This window comes from Chelmon rostratus, chromosome 18 (assembly GCF_017976325.1).
Source record: "Chelmon rostratus isolate fCheRos1 chromosome 18, fCheRos1.pri, whole genome shotgun sequence".
Taxonomy (NCBI): domain Eukaryota; kingdom Metazoa; phylum Chordata; class Actinopteri; order Chaetodontiformes; family Chaetodontidae; genus Chelmon; species Chelmon rostratus.
Window position 1 is genome coordinate 6,988,316 of NC_055675.1, and position 19,355 is coordinate 7,007,670.

The 19,355-nt window shown below is 42.6% G+C and overlaps 2 protein-coding genes across 5 annotated transcripts in view; one reads left to right on the forward strand and one right to left on the reverse strand.

Moving 5' to 3' along the window:
- The window catches only part of ccdc85cb (coiled-coil domain containing 85C, b), a 46,426-nt gene extending 38,655 nt beyond the window's left edge, over nt 1-7,771 (forward strand). For all 3 annotated transcript variants that reach the window (XM_041958192.1, XM_041958193.1, XM_041958194.1), the window contains 3 exons: nt 3,561-3,653; nt 4,362-4,460; nt 5,547-7,771. In XM_041958192.1, the coding sequence (XP_041814126.1) occupies nt 3,561-3,653; nt 4,362-4,460; nt 5,547-5,636 (282 nt within the window). In that variant the 3' untranslated portion in view covers nt 5,637-7,771. The remainder of the gene's footprint in view (nt 1-3,560; nt 3,654-4,361; nt 4,461-5,546) is intronic.
- A 406-nt stretch (nt 7,772-8,177) lies between these two features.
- ccnk (cyclin K) lies at nt 8,178-15,468 on the reverse strand. Of its 2 annotated transcripts, none has more exons than XM_041958644.1 (11): nt 15,342-15,468; nt 14,133-14,368; nt 13,693-13,774; nt 13,473-13,604; nt 12,382-12,487; nt 12,225-12,282; nt 11,400-11,569; nt 11,098-11,306; nt 10,857-10,887; nt 10,512-10,583; nt 8,178-10,016 (listed from the first exon to the last, which is right to left on the reverse strand). In XM_041958644.1, exons 1-11 carry the CDS (start codon nt 15,348-15,350, stop codon nt 9,463-9,465), a joined length of 1,659 nt encoding a protein of 552 aa, XP_041814578.1. In that variant the 5' UTR covers nt 15,351-15,468; the 3' UTR covers nt 8,178-9,462. The 2 variants fall into 2 exon arrangements, with proteins under 2 accessions (XP_041814578.1, XP_041814577.1); XM_041958643.1 differs by having other exon boundaries at nt 14,133-14,371; nt 15,342-15,458.
- Between the last annotated feature and the right edge of the window lie 3,887 nt (nt 15,469-19,355).

Here is a 19,355-nt window from a genome sequence, read left to right on the forward strand (position 1 = left end):
ATATGTCCTGTTTGAACTGAGTGAGAGAAAATGTGGAATGTGGTCAATATATCTCACAGAACGCTGTCAAAATGCTAAGCAAAATGCTAATAACATCAAGCAAAATGCTAACACCATCCAACAAAATGACCAAATGAGGTTAGCTAGGTTGCGTACTCAAATTTCCCTCTCACTCTGTACTGCAGGAATATTTCTAGCTCTGAAATGTACATTATGTCTGTTTATACGCATATAAATTAAAGTCTTATTTACAATTACAAATTCTTGTCAGGTAAGTTTAAAGGAATATTTCGACATGGTAGGAATTACACTTATTCGCTTTCTTCTTGAGAGTTAGATGAGAAGATTGATACCACACTCAGGGTTTTATGGTAAATATTTGGTTAGCTTAGCTTAGCATAAAGACTGGAAACCGGGGGAAACAGCTAGCCTGGCTCTCTTCACAGGTAATAAAATCTATATGCTAGCACCTCTAAAGCATTGAGATTTAAGACACAGACATTTCAGAACTTGTTTGTTTAATTCATACAAAAAAACGGAATACATGACAGATGTTTTTTTTTACATTTAGCTCCATGCAGGACTGTTTCTTCTCCTTGCCGTCAGTGTAGCCTTAGCAAGCTTACGATATGGTACAGGAAAATCAGCTGCACGCGACACAGACTAAGTTACTCTTTTGAGTCATGTCCTCATCTTTTGATGGCTTTGTCGTCGTGCCAACTCAGCGGAGATGCGCTCATGTCAAGCTGCATAGTGATTGATCGCCTGATCTCGAACGTGGCTCAAGTTCATCCACGTGCGAGAGGAAGCCCTTGTCGGAAGATTGGAGGGGCAGAGTGAAAGAGAAGATGACGTGGGGCCAAAGACTACAGGAGCAGAACTTGAGTGAACCGGACTCTCGGTTGTGTGGACCCTTCCTAATCTATCAGCTCATCCTTTATAGTTACTTCTCTGTCTCAGCCCAGTTTCAGGTCAGCGAGTGTGCGTGAGATTGTCAGATAGACAACAAGCAAGAAAGAAGAAAAGAAAAGATGGATGGAGAAAGGATGCGGCCAGCCTGCGTGATTTTCACAAACAGTCAACAGTCGGCTCTGATTCTGTACGCTCAAACTACAAGCCATTGATTCTGACAGTGTTTGCCCCCCCCTCATCCTGCAAGGCCTAAATCAGGCCTGTTTATGCAGTCATCCCCAAATGTACATCCATAGGAACAGTAAACACTGCCCGGAGCTGGCTGTGTTTTTCTACGCTGTCCAAATCCGTTTCTTTACAGCGCGGCTCCAGATCAAAACAATCTGAAAAACCTGGCCCCGATGCCAAGCAGGAAGTGTTTACACATTTCAAACAATAACCCACAGAGGAGAGCATCAAAAGGAGGCGACAGTGATCTACATGCTTTTTCTTGTACTTGACTTTAAAGTCCACTGCAGAAAAGCTGTATGGAAAATGAAGCCGTCACAATTATTGCTGGGACCTTCAGCAGGAAGAAACACACTTTACCCAGTGGAAAATATGTTTCTATTTAAAAAGAGGATTGTTTTGCATCATTTTCGTACAAACTTAACTTGGTGATGCATTTCATAACGTGGGGGTGTCATACAGTAATATCTATCACCCTGTATCTCACTCCTCTCCATATTTCCAAAGGAACTTGCCAGTGGTTTTGCATGTTTTATCCTTCAAAATGAAAGTCCTGCTGAGCTTTTGCATTAACTTGCAACCTTCCAATCAGCCACGAGTTTGAGCCTCTGTGATCTTTTTTCTACAGATTTAGATAAGTAGGTTGCACCAGTGGAAGAATGAAACTGAAAGTCTACAAGTCTAACAGCAAGATGCACTTAAATAATCAATGTAGAAGTACTAATTATGCAGCCCCCTGTTGATGGTAGATTGTAATGATATTATCTTTTTATTACTGATTGACTGACTCTTTTATTCACTGTTGGGTAATTTGATATATAACCATGCATCATATTTTTATAAACAGATCACATACTTTCTATGGAAGACCTGAATCTGCCATCTAAACAGCAACTTACAGCTGTCAGATAAATGGAGTTGACTAAAAACTTCAATGTTTCCCTCTGAAATATAGTGAACTAGTGAAAATATTCAGAGTATAAAAATAAAATGCTGCCAGTTTTAAGAAAGGGTCTTGTATGACTGCTTTCATCATGTTTAACATTGTTTAGTGAAATGGAGGGTTTCTAGAACAATAGTTACAATTTACATTGTATTTTTGGTATCAGTACCGAAACTGCAGCTATTGTGTCGGCATTCATTTAAAACTTATATGTATATATACATATAACAATACACAAGTTGCAGGTAGGGAGAGTTTTGAAAAGCCTTGGTGCGTTCTAAGGACACACTGAGACGTTTGAGCGTGCTGTGAAACAGCAAGAAAAAAACAAATTCATATTAACCTTTTCTTTTAGTCCATGATTTTCTCGTATCAAAGCTCATGAATGAAATGCCTCGTGGCAGCCGACTCTCATCTCCATGCTGTCAGGGCGTGTTTGACTTTTTTATTACCATAACTGTGTGGATAACATCAACTTTTACATGAAAAACACAAAACCGCTGTTTTTTTCTGCATAGAGAATGGCTTTTAATTTCTGAGGACATAAGATCATCACCGTGCATCCAATGCAAACTGTTGTAACTCTTACGGTTCTCGGTGGTTGTCAGGTGAGCAGTCAGACCATCACCATCAGGACCGCTGAAAAATCCAGTTTTCATGTGGTTGATTTGACATGAATGGACAGACGTCCCTCTTGGCTGCAGTGGGATTATTATTTTATCTCTGTGCTATTAGGCTGTGTGGGCTCATTCTGGCACCTAAACGGGGCCAGCGGGTGTGGAGGGAGCTGACAAACGCATCGCTAGTGAGCGGAGAATTGAACTGGGGCTAACAGAGCCACGGAGCTGTGTCTAATGCAGGGCCCTGATGCCAGGTTATGGTGAATGGTGCCATTGTGTGTCCCTGAGATCTCTGTGTCCCTCTAACAGAGAGGCCACTGTCTGGAGCTTACCGGGGGGTGGGATGAGTCAGGCAACCCCCTGCTCCTCTTCCAGGCTGGCTGCTCCCATCACACCAGGTTAGATCACAGTGCGCAGGTAGCAGACCCGGCTGGGAGTTGAATGCGTGGCGAATGCAAACAGGGGGAAGAAAAACACGGGGGGAGGAGAGGTGATGTGAGTCGGGATGAAAGGGATGGCATTTTCAGTGCTACAGTACAAGAAACCTCTCCTGTTAGATCACAAGCGAACACCCGCTGATAAGCAGAGTGTGGTTTATTTTTCATTCGAGTGTCTTGGGTGGAGCTCCTTGAGGTGGTGCTCATTTGACTCCTCGGTTAAACTCTGTGTGACAGCAGATGTGACGAGATGAGGGTTTGGCAGGCTGTAGAGAAAGTCCACTAGACGTTTTGGGCTTCAGACATGAATCTTTTCTTTGTGGCAGGTCAGCTCATCTCTCACATCTTTGCTCTTGCTGTGCACCGTCTACTGTGAAGGAACTGATTGAACTAATTTTTTCCTTCTTCCTCTCCTCCCAGGGCACTGGCCGTCTCCCAACCAGCGAGTCCTCTCCAGCCACAGGCTACCTGTCCTGCGTCCAGAAGCCTGAGGCCGTGGTGCACGCCATGAAGGTACTATATTCACTTAGAAAATCAGATTAAAGGAAAATTGTGTTGGGAAAATGACTCTTTATGCCTGATTCACATTGCATTTTTGGTCTTATTGATTCTGGAGGGTTTTTTGTGTCACTAAGGACTGCAGGAAGACTAGCAATCACTCTGTGGAACCTAATGGGGTTTCTATAAAGAATAAACAATAGAACATCACAGCACTCTACTTGAAATCAGTTTTGCTACTTGTGTCACAAAAACTAGGTTTTGAACTCTTGCATGAGGACTTCAGGCCTACTTTTTAATTAATGTAGCCAGGAAGCTATGATGCTAGCTATGATGACATCCTTATTCTTAATCCGGCAGGTCTGGAACCAGGCTCAGAATGCTTGAGCATCAAAATCGATACTATTATTTAAAACATAATATGGTGTTGGACAGCATGAAATGAGCTCTTTCTGTTCTAAAAATTCTATTTGTGGAAAAAAAAAGGTATTTTTAAACAGTAAAATGAGGGCAAAACTGCCGTTGTCTGTGCAAAAAAAAAAAACTGAAACGAAACCTGAGGGGGGAAAAAAGTTTGGAGCTGACACACTTCTGAAGTTTTGCTTTTGCTGAACATCACTAAAACAGCCCTTACACCCCTCAGTTATGTTCATCATGAGTGAAATGAATGTAACTGGTCACCTCAGTGGATTCAGTAATTTTTCATTCTGTCTCTGCCATCAGGTGCTGGAGGTCCACGAGAACCTGGACAAGCAGGTTCCTGAGGACTATGAGGACGACCTCAGCGAGAAGGAGAAGGCCATTGTGCGAGAGATGTGCAACGTAAGTGCGACATCTCCTGACAGTTCTTCTGCTAGTACCCCTGAGCATGTTGCTTTCTACTAGCTTCCTACAAGTTGCAGGAAGTGTGTGGTTTTTACTGAAGGAATGCAGGAAAACTTTTTTTTTCCCAGGAGGAGGCATAGAGAGCATTGGGTGAGAGTGTGATCAGTAAAAACTTTTCCTGCGCTATATGCTTACCATTGCTGTCAACAAAGGAGCCTCATTCCCATAATGCTCCTGTTTGTTCCGTATGTTGGTCAGTTTTTTTTTCGTCCTCGTCTGCTGAGTGCAAATCAGGTCAGTGTTCGAGCTGCTTTCACTAATGAGGAAGCCTCATTTAGACTCATTTGGTTTGGAATGACACTTGCAGCAGTGTCCTGGGCACAGCGCTCCTGCTTTCTTTCTCTTTCTCTCTCCCCCTTTCTCTCCCACCCCCTCCTCCCTGCTTCAGAGCCAACTCTAAACTGGAAGCCCTAAGTAGAGGCTTGTAGTTGAGCTGTCAGAGCAATTAAACTGGAGCGGCAGGGAAAAGAGCACTTCCCCCCACCACCCCGCGCCCCAGCCTCACCCCTCCATTCTTCCTCTCCTCCGTTCCCCCCCGCCCCTCCTCTCCCTCCATCTTTCTCTTGGTGCTGAAAGGCCCGGTCCGGGATAAAAGGCCCGCTGATTAGCGAGAAAACGAGAGCCGGGCTATCTGGGCCCTACAGAGGTATGTGACAGGCCAGGAATCTGGGGAGCACTACAATAGTGGCTCTGTAATATTGCTGGGGTCCCCCTGGGGCCCCCTCTTGCTCACTCACAGAGAGATCTCAGCACCAGAGAGCAGCCTCGCAGTGACAGAGGACAGAGATTCAGAGATAGCTCCAACATAATGTGTGTGTGTGTGTGTGTGCGCAGTCTCTGCAGCTCAAAGTCAAACTGCGAGCATTTGAAGTTTTCACTCTTGAAGAAGAAAGTCTTTTTTTTTCCCCCTGCATAGCCTTACTCTTTCAGACTCTGCCTCTGTGTCTGCCTGTCTCTCTCTCTCTGTGTGTCTCGCTCTTCCTCTTCCCCTCTCAACTTCTCCCTCTCTGCTTCGGTTTGCAGGTGGTGTGGAGAAAGCTGGGCGATGCAGCAGGATCAAAGCTGTCCATCAGACAGCACCTCTCTGGGAACCAGTTCAAAGGGCCGCTGTAGCATGGCAACCAGAGAGAGAGAGAGAGATCAGGATTTACAGTACCTACACTCGCCTGAAAACACCTCTTACTACCTGCGCCTACACAACCCATCATGCCGTGCTCCCTACTGCCTACAGCACCCAGCATTCTCTTGAGACTGGCTCAGATAGCAATTAAATGGACCTGTTAGTCTGTTATTCACATGTACAAACATGTTTTTATCTCTCAGAGCTGACGACGCGGTGACAACTGGCAGCTAGTTTCACTAATTCGCCACTTTTCTTTGTTGATTTGGAGGCTTCCGGCCACACGACGATCTCTCTCTGTAAAAGCTGTAAACACACACACCACTTGTAGTCCTTCATAGCATAGCTGTGCTACACCAAGCTAGCGATTTGACATGGTTTCAAGCACAGACCTGATGAGGCCGCAGGGGCAGAAATCGCTTCCCATGTCGCTGGGATGTGGAGGCAGCGTTGTGGCGGTATCTTCAGATAAGTTTTGATAGTACCTCCTATAGAGACCCTAGCTCCTGTCACATATATCGCCCCCTAGTGGTCAACGAGTATAACTAGCATTAGGATTCTAAAGTGTTAACTAATGTGAAACCCACTGTGACCTAGCGCCTTTTGCTCATAAGACAAGTCTATGGATAATAAAGTCTAGAGATCACTGTTAACTTGTGTATATTATGTATAAAACCATAGCACTACTTCATTGTTATTGTTGATTTTACTTTTATCTATTTTGTATTCTAGCGTGGCCATGTGATCAATTATTTAGTTTGATAAGCACACACAACCAGACCTTAAACAGGGTTTGCTTTTGGTAAAAAAAAAAATGTAATCTTCTTTTTGTTTGTTTTTTATTCTTTTCCAGATTGATTGCTATTATTCCTTCTCTCTGTAACCTCTGAAAATGTATCAAGGCCATTCTGAATCAAACCATCTCCATGGGCTAATGGATAGATAATTTTCTTACTTATTAGCTAAAATTGTATGCTGTGTGCATGCTTGACAATCATTTTCTCAGGTTGGGAGGGCTACAGCTTTACCTTCGCCCATCTGTGAGCGCAAGCGACGGTGTGTGTGTGTGTGTGTGTGTGTGGGCGTGCATGTGTGTGTGCAAGGAAGAGTGAATGGTTCTCCTGCAGCTGTAGCATCTGCCTGTGAATCCTCTTTTCCTCTATTGAACCCTGGTTACAGCTCGGTTGAAGACTGCTGAAGGCATTTGCTGAATCCATGCAAAAGGCTTTGTCCCATTAACGGTGATGAAACGTTCAAGGCCAAATACTAAACCCCAAGTTCAGGTTGGATAACATTTTTGGATTGTGCCCAATTCCTTGTTTATCATTTTATATCTCAGTCGATGGGGGGAAAAAGTGCTTTTCCTAAGCTCAGTCCTTTTTTGTTGTCATGGATTCAGCAGGTGTGTTTATGCAGCGCATGTTTCTTAAAGTTGAATCTTTTTTTCTTAGAATATGAGCGATAAGTCTTCCCTTAGATGTCTCCTGAAACACTAACATTTAAAAAATGAGTATTTCTTGATGTCAGAGTGAACAAACAATGTTTGTCGAAGTATTTATTGCCAGGTGTCAGATAGAGATGGGAGAGCTATCCGAGACTGGACAGTCATATTTTAAATGTATCAGATGTATTATTTGATAGATTAGTTTAGTGACTGACGGCTCCGGCTCTCCCATCTCTAGTGCTATTTGTTCCAAATTAGAACATTTCTGAGGCTGCCCGCCATGCATCTCTGTTCTCTCCAATAATGGGTCAAAATAAATCGAAGTATGGTTTTTTAAAAGTGTCCTTTTTTCTAGGAACTAATTTGAAGCCATGATACAATTTTGAATACTTTATATATGGCATTTGATTTGAAATGTGCCACATTTTTTCTGCATGGTGTTTTGATTTGGAACACAACTGTCTTTTTTTTTTAAAAACATCTATAGTGTTTCTTTTTTCCGGCCTATATGCTAAAACCACAGTACAGAATCCTAGCATCTACAGTGTAAATGTCAGTTCCTGTAGTAACTAGCATGGCTGTAACTTCATGAATTTCACTGATGAGATGAATATTTGGCAGGTGAAAAGAAAACATGAAATAGGCCACTTTTAGAAAAAATTGGGAGAAAATAAACAAAGTTGGTTAATGATACTGTGAAGTGTGCTGTCGTTATTTGATGTCTTCAGTGAATGAGTTAGTCTGCCCTCTGCTGGTACAGTTCTGGAAGGAAAACTTTAGATTGTTTGTCTACAAGATTAGATTGTTTGTGTGTGAACCACCACATCGGTGGTTCCCAGCCAGGTACTTTGAATTGAAAGCTCAAATAATTGACTAAAAATATTGATTGTGATTAAAAAACAACCATTTTTGTAAATTTACAATAACCTGCCCATTAACCTATTAGTCTATTAGTAACTTATATATAACATTTTTAATTTTGGATAAAGTTAAAATAGTCAGGTAAAAGTAATGGATAAATGGTTGTATGTTGGTTAAAATTTCAAACAACACCTTTTCACCTTAAAAAGACTGAAAACAGAGTTTAAAGTAGGAAAAGCAGATCTTTATTGTCCTAAGTGCCACTCAGACACATAACCAAAGCTGTGTGCAGGATACAGAAAAGAGGAGCCTGACTAAGGCACATATGGATAGAAACTCTCAAAACAAACAAAAAGCCTAAATGAAAAGCTCAGATATGTACAAATATTAACCTTAGACTGTCCAGTGTTAGACACAGTTGGTGTGATAACTGTAATACCGTCTACAGTGCTGATTCACAAAAATGTGACAGGATATAAGAACTAAGAGTCTAATGGTAGCACAAACATCTTGCAACATGGCCTCAATGTTTTCACAGAATAAAAGTAATATGACAAAAAGGACAAACTGTATAATCATGTCTTTCAGTGAGAGAGTCCTTTTTATATTTGACTACCGGATGCTCAGCCATCTCAAGCTTAATTATGCTCTAATTTTCTCAGCAAAACAGATTGTGGGGAAAAGGACACTGGTATGACAGGAAATGAAGGAAAACCAAAACACATGATCAGGGTGATCAACCTTTTATCTACTCAAAAAGGTATACTAAGCAGGATTTTCCTAAAAAACAATGTATAGACTGATACAAGAGTAACAATCACAATCATCACTTATGACCCATTAGAAACGTGTGAAGGCATGTTTACCTACAGGCCTGTTTTCTGTTGGACAGGTAGGTGCCGGCGGTTAGCTGCGTTAGCTTGCCGAAGTATCTGCTTTTCCATTACAACAAATGTAATGTTCCTACAATATTAGCTTGCAGTTTACAAGCCGGCTTCTGATGGCGTTGACTCGGGGCTGAGTTTGAATGTTGTGTTTACAAACAGTGACCGATATATCCTGCATGGTATACCTTTAAGCAAAAATGGTACATTTCATTCGCACACAATTAGTGACACACAAAAAAAAAAATTCAGGGTGCTAATATTTCCTGGTGCATTTCCAGAACAAGACTGATGAGTGGACAGTGCTTATTACAAGATCCTGGAACTAGGCACATTACGTACCATCCAGTACATGTTTAAGCCTTTTATTTTCAAAAATATTTCAGGATTTTTCTCACTTTCAGTGCCAGTTCAGGTTCTCATAACAATCCTGTCCAGACCTAACTTTTCCTTTCAGGTCTATGTGTTGTTAAGCCTTCTTTAAGAACCTCATCAAAAAAGTCATTCTGGAGGTGAACAAGCTCTCCCTCGATTTGTACCAGAATAACACCAGATCCTGGTTGTTCTCTCTCTCCTGCTCCCTCCCCAGCTGGGGCTCTGCACACATTCAGTTCATAGACTGTCACGCTCTCATCTCATCCACCCACCGCGGTTCAGAGGCATGCCAGGCGGAGGGGGCAGGGGCACCTGTGACTGTCCTGGGGGCACAGGAGGTGGAGGAGGGTACCCAGCAGGTGGGAGACCTATACCTGGAGGGGGTACGTGGCCCGGTGGCATGCGTGGGGGCGGTAGGGGAGGATAGCTGTTGTAGCCAGGTGGCGGATACGTCGGCGGCAAGCTGGGTGGGGGGTAGGTGGAAGGAGGAGGCGGAGGGCCTGGAGGTGGTGCTGCAGGCGGTGGATAGACATGGGGGTGATATGGCGGTATTGGGGGAGCGTAGCTGGGCGGCATGGGGGCGTAGGAGGGCCCCTCTGTCTTCATCATTGACTGCAGGCTCTGGAAGCCCTCTCCGGACATGTAGGAGCTGGTGGTGGACATGATGTAGTTGGAGGGCGGAGGTGGAGGAGGGCGATGGGGCAGGGGAGGGGGCTGTTGATGCGGAGGGGGAGCGTGCGGGGGAGGCGGAGCTGCTTCACTTCCTGGTTCTGCTTCCGTGGGAGGGGCTGGAGCTGGGGCTTTGCGGTCTAGTGAGCGGCAGGAAAAACATGGAGAAAACAGCTTGTTAAAAATTTGCCGTCATTTTTCCTGTAAAAACCGCGGGGCTGCTCATCCGCCCGTGGTCTCAAATAACCTCTCCATTCCCAGACAGTGAGCACACAGCTAGACCACGACTGCCAGGCTGCAGCCACATAGGAGGTCTCATTATCAGGCTCAAGCACTAATCAGATTGGTCTGGGAGAGGTTAGGAGTATGCGTGTGTTGGGAAACATCACGTCCAGACAAGTTGCTGGTTATGTAAGCAGACTGAGAGGACTTAAGACTTTGGGTTGCTTTCTAAGCTCGAGTCCCAGGCGGGGGGTCCAGAGTGCTCATTATGGGCGTATTTGGTGGCACACGCAAACAGACAGCGGGGTGTTGAGAGGACGCCAGCACATACCTACATATGCTCTAATCCATCTCTAAATCATCAACTTCACAAATTAGACTGGAGGAAAACGGTAGACAACAGCCACTCTTACCTGGGGGAGGCTGCAGTGTGGGCAGAGGGGGCATGGGGCTCTCCAGCCGAGGAATCTTTGATCCAACTTGTTCTGTAAATTAAACAGGACGAAACAGCCATTTAAAATGCTGCAGGCTTGAACATTCACAAAATCCTAAAACCTGAGAAATCTGATTCCAGCCACTTAGAATCTACAATATATATCTGTAATCTTGCTAAGGCTTGATCTAAATTAATCTCACGTTAATTAGCAAATCTTTCTTGGAGGTATTTCGGTAGATGAGCAGACGTTTACAAGGTTTCAACTGCTTTAAACCACATGTGAGCAGAATTTTGTCTGCATTAGGTTTAACAAAAGTCTTACCTGGAGCCTTTGGTTCATCTTTTGGGGATGTCTGGAAAAAAGAAAAGTGATGCATACACTCTTTACTTTGAGGTAAATTCGACTGAGTGTTGATGTATGAATCATGTACACAAGCTGTAGGATCTGTTGCTAATTTTACACAAACAAATGTAGAAATCTGAAACTGAAAAAAAAAAAGCACGGGACTTTCCACTGGCCATGATTTTAGGCCAAAGAGAACACAATTCAAGCATACACTCACATGTGAGCGTTTGAGCTGGCGTGCAGGGCTGCCTCCCTGAGGGGAAGTCTTCTTTGGTGGCGGTGGAGGAGGGTTGGCGGCTGGTGGTTGTCCCTGTGAGGCCGGAGGAGCGGGGGCTGGAGGGGCAGGCGCCCGCTCCTTTTCCTGCATCTGCTGAGGAATGGGTTTGTTGCCCTGAGAGTACAGGTCAAGGATCTGGTGGCAAATGTCTGGACGACAAAGACATGTTTTCGATTGAGGTGACTCTGAAAGGTAAAACATTGTCGTAAAAACAGGAAGCGTTGTGGCTTCATGAGGAGTACCTTCAAGCAGCTCAACTGGGACGTCCTGGACAAACTGCTCCCACCAGCGGCGTGACGACTGCTTGGCGGTCCACTCCTGAATGTCAAACTTACAGAGGCGGGCGGCCAGGTGCATGACGGCTACCGCAATGATCTCTGGTTCCCACTGCAGGGACAGCATGGTGCACAGGCTGCCAGGGACACCGGCAATATGGTTACAGTCTTCTCTCAGTTTTGTCAGCTATGGGGAAAATGCTTTTCATATATAGATGTGGAACCTTAAACGATAATGACTATTTTCTAATTCAATCCCATTATGTGCCTTTTTTTTAAATTGTCATTTTGTAGCATTTATACAATGACTCGGAGCCAAGAACCAACAGCCAACAGCCAAGAACAAACCACAGAAAAACACTTTAAATACCAAAAACACAAAGGAATACAGAAATGCTGCAAGTAGCACAGACAACAAAGAAAACTTTTTCCAGGGGACGGGAAAAGCCATGCATGGCTGGGACAAATTTGTTGTCTCTCTCACACTCACACTCACACACACAGGAACATTTTAACTAATTTTCAGACACTACTTAGGGATAGCCAACTTCAGCGACTTCTTAAAGCATAAATCTTGGCAACAACAAGCATGTCCCAGCTGTGTTCATGACTTTTCAGTGACCTGGAGACAGGTTCTGTTGTCCTCTGTGCTACTTGTAGTATTTCTGTTTCACACTTTGTAGCATTTGTTTTAAAAAAGAGGTGATAGGCCATCTTACACATGATGACCTGCACTAAAGAAGAAGTCATCTGTAATACTAAAATACTTAACACACCAACATGCCTGCTCACCTGTCATTGACAAATGTCCACGCCATCTGTAGCACCTTGCACACTTTATTCTTCTCACCTTCAACAAGAAGAAAAAGATCCATAAGCTTTTCAGATTCCTACAACCAGAACTCATGGCCCTCTGTGAGGATCTAATGCCACACTTATTCCATCTCACCTTTGAGTTGCTTGACATAGCGAAGCAGGTATGTGTAAGGGTGCTCCACCTGCAGGTCAAATTTGATAGTCTGGAGCAAAATTCTCTCCAACACCATCACCTCTTCCTGTCGAAAGAAATATAGACACGTCAAATATCACCATCGGTGAGCACACTAAAGACCCAAGCAGGGAGATAAACTTGCTCACTACCTATGGCACCAACTTTCCACCTAGAGAACTGTTTTTCTACCTGTTGCCACCACTTTCACATCACACCTTAACTTAAGGTGTTTTCACCAATCTTAAATAAATGACTAAAAAGATACATCAGATTATTAAGAAGTTTATTTTTCCTGAGGATTTGTACTCCAGCCTATTCTGGATCAAATTAAACAATGATGTATGAAACCCACTGACTGTGACTGACTGTCACCTGCCCAGCAGTACACATACAGGGCTTTAAATGGAGAAGAAAAAAAAAAAAAACTCGTACTTTGCCATAACACTTTTTTCTATTTTATCACGTCCAGCTTCACTCCTCTTGTAAAAATGATCCAACTACTTCTAGACAAAATACAAGATGAATGCACAGTGTCACACATAATCATTAACAAATGTATGAAAAGAGAAGAACAGGTCATTCCGTATGGGGAGTATAAGATGTAAAAAGAAATCAATCAAATCTTCATTTACTGATATGTGTCGATTTTTATCTTATGCCACTATGAGTGAGAAATAACTGGAATGAGACTTCAATCTTACCCCAAACCTTTGTTTTCTTAGCTTGGTGATAAATCAGTGCATGCCATTAGACCATTTTGACCATATTTTGTGATTATATTTCATCAACAATCGTCAGGAGCTTGCTAAAATAGAGATCTGCCAACATCACAGTGTGTACTTAGTAACCCTTTGCACTCACAACATGCAAGCAGACTGTAACTTTGACTATTTACTTATGAGTATTACTTTCATTTCTGCACTCAACGACCCAGAGAACAATTACTGACTAACACTGTAAGGTATAGCTTGTCTTTGTACAACGTACAAGGCCAGTGTAAACAGGGAAAATGTCTCAAGACAACAGTAGAAGAATAAAAGAAACTGTACCTTTGGGTCATCTCCAAACTGGGCAAACTGCACATCATTCAGTAAGCTGCGGGCTGTTTTGATGATGTCTTTACACTTCTTTGGGGTTTCCTCTACTTTCCCAGCCAGGAAAAGACAGCAAGCACCTGTCACCTATTGAGATGCAAATCACACATTTAATCCCACACATTTAATCAAGATCCAGATAAAAAATCTAAGGATAATCATCAACTCAACTTACATATCTGGGGAACTGCTTGAAGGAGTGAAACATGTAGAAGCGGTGGAAATATATGATGCCTGTTGCCAGTGTGTCATTGTGTCTGATGACAGTCAAGGAAATCAAGGAAACAATTTACAGTTATTTGCAGTTCAGCTACATAAAATAAACCCAAACAAAAGATGTTTCAACTTTGACTGGGCTGCACTGAACACTGCAAACAGAAACTCATTCTTGGTTCCTGGCCACCGGTCTCTTTTTAGAACAAAATGTTAATATGACTCCTGTAAAAGTTTATAGGATAAGTGAAAAAAGTCACGGCCTAACAGTATTTTATCTGTATAATTTCCTCATAGTTTGGATGCTGTGATGTCTGTTGTTTGTGATCAGGGACAAACTGAAAATTTAAGTGCCACTGATTTACATTCCCATCTTTTTAACAGTACTCAAATTGAGGATACAGGCCAAGTCTGGTCCCCACGTCAAATATGAAGCGGGCTCCTTCTCTCCGGTACCGGGCCTCTGTGCCGGGGTCCAGGCCTTCACACTGTGAGGGGGTGTGGGCCAAATCCTTTTTGTCCCAGTACCAGCATGGCTTGATGTGGTCCAGGATTCCTTGGCCGAACATTGACAAATTCTCCTTGGATTCCTTCATTGGCTGAGGAGAGGCAACGGTGGATGGACCCGCTGCACTGGACTGCTAAGTTATAATGCATTAACAAGAGACTGCAGTAACAACCATCATTTAACTTACTGGCAATTAGGCTAAAAGACAAGGGTAGGAACTTTGCCTAAATACAAGCAGTGCTGGTGTACGTACGTGAGGACAGACTGACTCTGACATTCTGTAACATTCGCAACTAATCAGCTTTCCCCGACTGAAGTCTAGTATTACTGGTACTGGCATTACTACGTATATCTGGTTGATTAATATTTGTGCAACCTGTGACTTGATCTGAAAACCTAATATCTCCATGTGAGATTATAGGATCTGACCACGAACTCAAAACACTGGATATAACTCGTATAAACCATAAACCATTGGGCCAAATTATGTGAATTGTGGAGGGAGCATGGGTCACATTTTGCCAACCTGCATTACCCTCATGCTTAGTTTCTGATGAGGTCACTAAGCTCCCTGTTAGCTGAAAATGCTAAAATTAGAGAAGCAAATAGATACTAGGGGAACATAATGCTTGACAAAGCCCCTCCCATCCCATTCATTCAGGCTGTCGCTAAACATACAGATAAACATGAGCTAAATACGTGACAGTATTAATACATTAGCTAACATGGCTGTCAAAGAAGTGTTACAATTAGCATGACGAAACTGTGAACTGCTCGCTAGCATTCATGCTAGCCGAGCTAACGTTACTTAAAAGTTGGCGTCGCAGAGCTAATGTTACAAATTAACCACCAATGCGTGGACATTAGTCAATTATGCATAGGCGGGTGAAGTGATAAATAAATACACTGACAGGCTAAAATGGACTTTGACAAAAGCAGACACATTTGGCAAGCCTTTAATGTTAACTTGGCCAGGTGATACTCTTCTCGAGCAACCTCGGCTAGCAAACTTGCTCCACTCACCGCTGAGGCAACGAGTCAAAAACTAGTCACAATTCACCTCAACTGTTGCCCGTCTGTTTGTAATGAAACACAACTCTTACCTTTAACATGTATTCGTCGGGGTAAATCGCCCAACGCAGACAGCTGTACGAATATTTCGCAGTTATTTACAATAAGTTGGCTAACAAGTGATCATCAACAGCCTCCTTTGTAACGAGGGCACCGCCATAATGGAGTACGTCGGGGTTATGTTAGTAGACGTCATCACGCAGGAACTGATACGCGTGCGCTGTCCTTAAATTTCGATTTTATCTTTCCTCTTGTGAATTGGTTTGTTTAATGCTTTAATTACTACTCCCGCAGCTGTAAAACCCCTAATATGATATACATATGAAGAATTTATCTTTCTATTAAAGTGTAATAAAAAATGTCATTCCCAATTATGTCCACTAGAGGGAGACAAAGAATTACTGGTGGACTTCAGCAGCAAAGACTGGATTTTTGACATACAGCCTCTCTTCTGATCAGGTGCTGTAACTCACCAGATCAGTACAGTGTCTATTATTGTTCTGTACAAGGCAAACTGCAAATCACAAGAAAGCAACATTAGCTATTCTATGCATAGTTTAAGATCAGATTTTGAATGGTCACTACATACTGGATATTTTTCACTCACCTGTGTAAAAAGACTGTGTGGGTCTGTGCTCAGGCTTCAGGGCTATATTGCACCCACATGGTGTGAGCAGCTAGTATATAGAAAAAAGATAATTATAATCACACCCATATGTAGCGGTGCAAAGTTATTTGTGGAGGGATGTAAAAATGTGAGTAAGTGGGAGTGGGATTACAGAGTGAGATATTACAGAAGCAGCAGTCGAAAGAAATGAAACCAGACAAAAAATGCTTATCTGTTGTATAGCAGAGTGGTCTATTTCGTAGGTATCATTAGAGAAACATGTAATGTGAGATGTGAAAAAACATTTCTGAAACGAATGAGGAACAACACATTTCCTATGCTCTCTAAATACTTACATAAATGGAGGCAATTTCCCTTCATGTTTTGAAGGTTATAGACAATTATCAACTTTTTTTATCATATAAATGGAAAAAAACAGACATTCTAATAATTTCTGAGGCACGGCCCTGGAGTAAATGAGAGTGAAACAAACAAACAAACAAAAAATATAGATATATTTATAGTCTACTATCTTAAGATGTACATTTTCATTTAATTCACTTCAGTTGAATATGACAGAGACTTTAAGATAAAAGGAATACCACATAACATTGCCTTATTTTGTGCGTTACAGGCGACATTTTACAGCCAATTGTAGCCACGGATTTAATTAGGATTTGACAAAAACAGGAATAATTAGATGCTTTTATCCACACGTCAAGTCAAAATCATTGTTATCCTTCATATACATGCAGGCTGCAGCCATGAAATGCAGGAAACCTACAGGATTTGCATCTTTTGCAAAACAAGGTAGCAATACAGTAACTTTCTAAAAATATGGATTTAATGATGAGAATTTATGGCAAATCTAAAGAATATATCGTTTTTTTTCTCTCTTCACTCTTTAAAAAACTTGCTACGAACAAGGTAATCGTCATCACCTTTGCCTGCTTTAAGTGTCGCCGGGTAAGGGCAGACTACAAGTAGCATCTTGTGCCCCCCTCGTTTGCCGTCGCGCCCTCACTTCTGAGAAAAGCCAGCATTGAATCATTTACTTCGTCCAAATTAAAATTTGGAATCTGCATGCATTATATATTCACCCGTGCTCGGACAAATCCTCTTAACTGTGGGAGAAATTGTCAGGATGTGTCCTGTAGAAAAGTAAGAGCCTTGTCTGGTTGTATTGCCTGTAGCAAGGGAGCATCTCAATCTGTCACTCAAGTCCACACACACGCACACACTCACACACACACAGGCCACAGTAAATCAGTTTATGAATAATATATACTTGTACTTTCTTTATTAATATTAAACATTGCATAATGAAGCACCAACTATAAGCAAATCCCAGAGCAATATTCATATTACCATGAGCTGTCCTCGAGTGGACCTTTCATCGTTTATGTCAGTCCTGGTGTGCTTAAACACGTCAAAATGTCTGCTTTGACCGCTTTTTACACTTAACCTCGAGTACACAAGATGCTTTCTTTGTTCCTAAAAACTGCATTGTGTTCAGGCGGGTTAATTCCTTATATGTAGTTTGGCATATTTTAAGATATTAATGCATTTGTTGGTATCCTTTAGAGAGCAAACAGATGGGAAGAGATGTGAAAAATGGAAGATGAAAGGATGTGATGAAGGTTGTGACCCAGAATCCAAACCAATTAAGTTGCATGTTCTTTTGTCCACTTCTGTGCAAGAGCTTCCCTGCTTGTCCTTGGGCTCATTTTTATGATTTAACATACAAGTGCCGGGAATCTGCTTTAAAGCCTGGGTCACTTTGGAAAAGAGCCAAAATGTCAACATAGCATGTCTTGTTACTTGGACAAAACTTTCATCTCAGCACGCCTTCATCTTTTGTGTAGGTATTGCCCCGCGGTGCGCTCGGTTTTCTCCCATCCAGCGATGGCGCTTGCCACACGAGATGCATGTCTCCTCAGAGGCAACACTTTGGACTTAAAACCTTTCCTGTGTCCACAAGCAGGGTATTTGTGGTATATTGGCCCTGTGCAACCCAGCTTAAACTGCCTTTGCCCGGAGCCAGCAGATACAAGCTATAATGGAGACATTGATGTATTATTGAGAAACCCATGGGTAAGGATCAAGGAGCTGCTCGCAAGCCAGCAGGGATAGCAAGAGAGTGTGTGAACTCAGGATAATGGTTTCCCTCAGCATCCAGTGTGTCCACGACCGCTGTTGCTCTCTTGGCCCGATGCGAAAAAGAAGACATTTCATGTAACATCACACACTGAATTTACACGCCCCAGTCAAAGCAAATACGCTTGACAACATGCTCGGGCCTATCTGTGAAAGATAGCTGTTGTGCTGTAGTGTTTCCATGTGGAGTCTGCTGAGGTTATGTCTACTTGAGCCAGAGCTGAGATGACATTTCATTTATATAAATAATTACTGCCCTGAAAGTCCCCTAGGCCTGCCCCGAAGCAATCAAACTTCTAATGCTCTTAAAATTGCCCACCATGTTTTATTAATGGCAGACTATAAAATGCATTGCTATGGCTGCACACTTCTCTGCTGAGCCACGAGGAAATAGTGTCAACTTTAAACGGCCGTATTAGACTTTATATTTTTATTCAACAATGTATTTCAACTTTGAATTGTATGGCGAGGTGGAAAAAAAAAGAGAAAGAAACTTGAGTGTTCCTTAGCTGAGCTACAAAGCACTTAAACTGCGCATACACTGATCTAAATGAATACAGTGAATTATGTGCAGAATGATTGCCCATTAGTGCCATTAATTGCCTCTGAGTGAACCTGATCTGCTCTTCAAGGACTCTCTTAGATTCGGCATTGTATAAATGGCAAATTAAGGAGGCTTCAGTCTTAAAATAAGAGTATAAAACGCCGTGTTAAGGTATCACCCCCTAACCAGGCTTGTACTGTCTCCTGTCTGTGCCAACAGAGGGTACTGTTGCCTCACAACATGTTTAGATTATTCCAACAACAAAGATGCAGCCTGCTGGATTCCTCCCCTCCACTCCCACCCCCTCAATTCAATGTGAAGACATAATAGCAATAGCATCATCGGATCATTTGCATAGCCTGGAATGCCACAGTAAGATACAAGTCTTAATTATCCAAATTAAAGATGACCTTTGAACCCATATGGGTGATTTAGTCTGATCTAGGTGTGGGTGGTCCTGATATTCCAGACATTTTTAAAACAGTTTTCTTACGGTGCGCCTCATATTTCAGATGGTGTTGTGTGTGAGGAAAAAGAGTTGTAACAATCAGTAAACTGATGAAAACATACAGGGAAATGTGGAAGAATGAAGAACATGATGAGACTCAAGATGCACTGAGGATTGGAAGGAAAGGAATTGCGGATGGCAGCTTCACTGCTTCAGAAGGCAGACGGAGCGCCGCTGCCTCCGAGAGAAGCAACGACTGATGAGTGATAATTACTTTCAGCCCGGAGCCC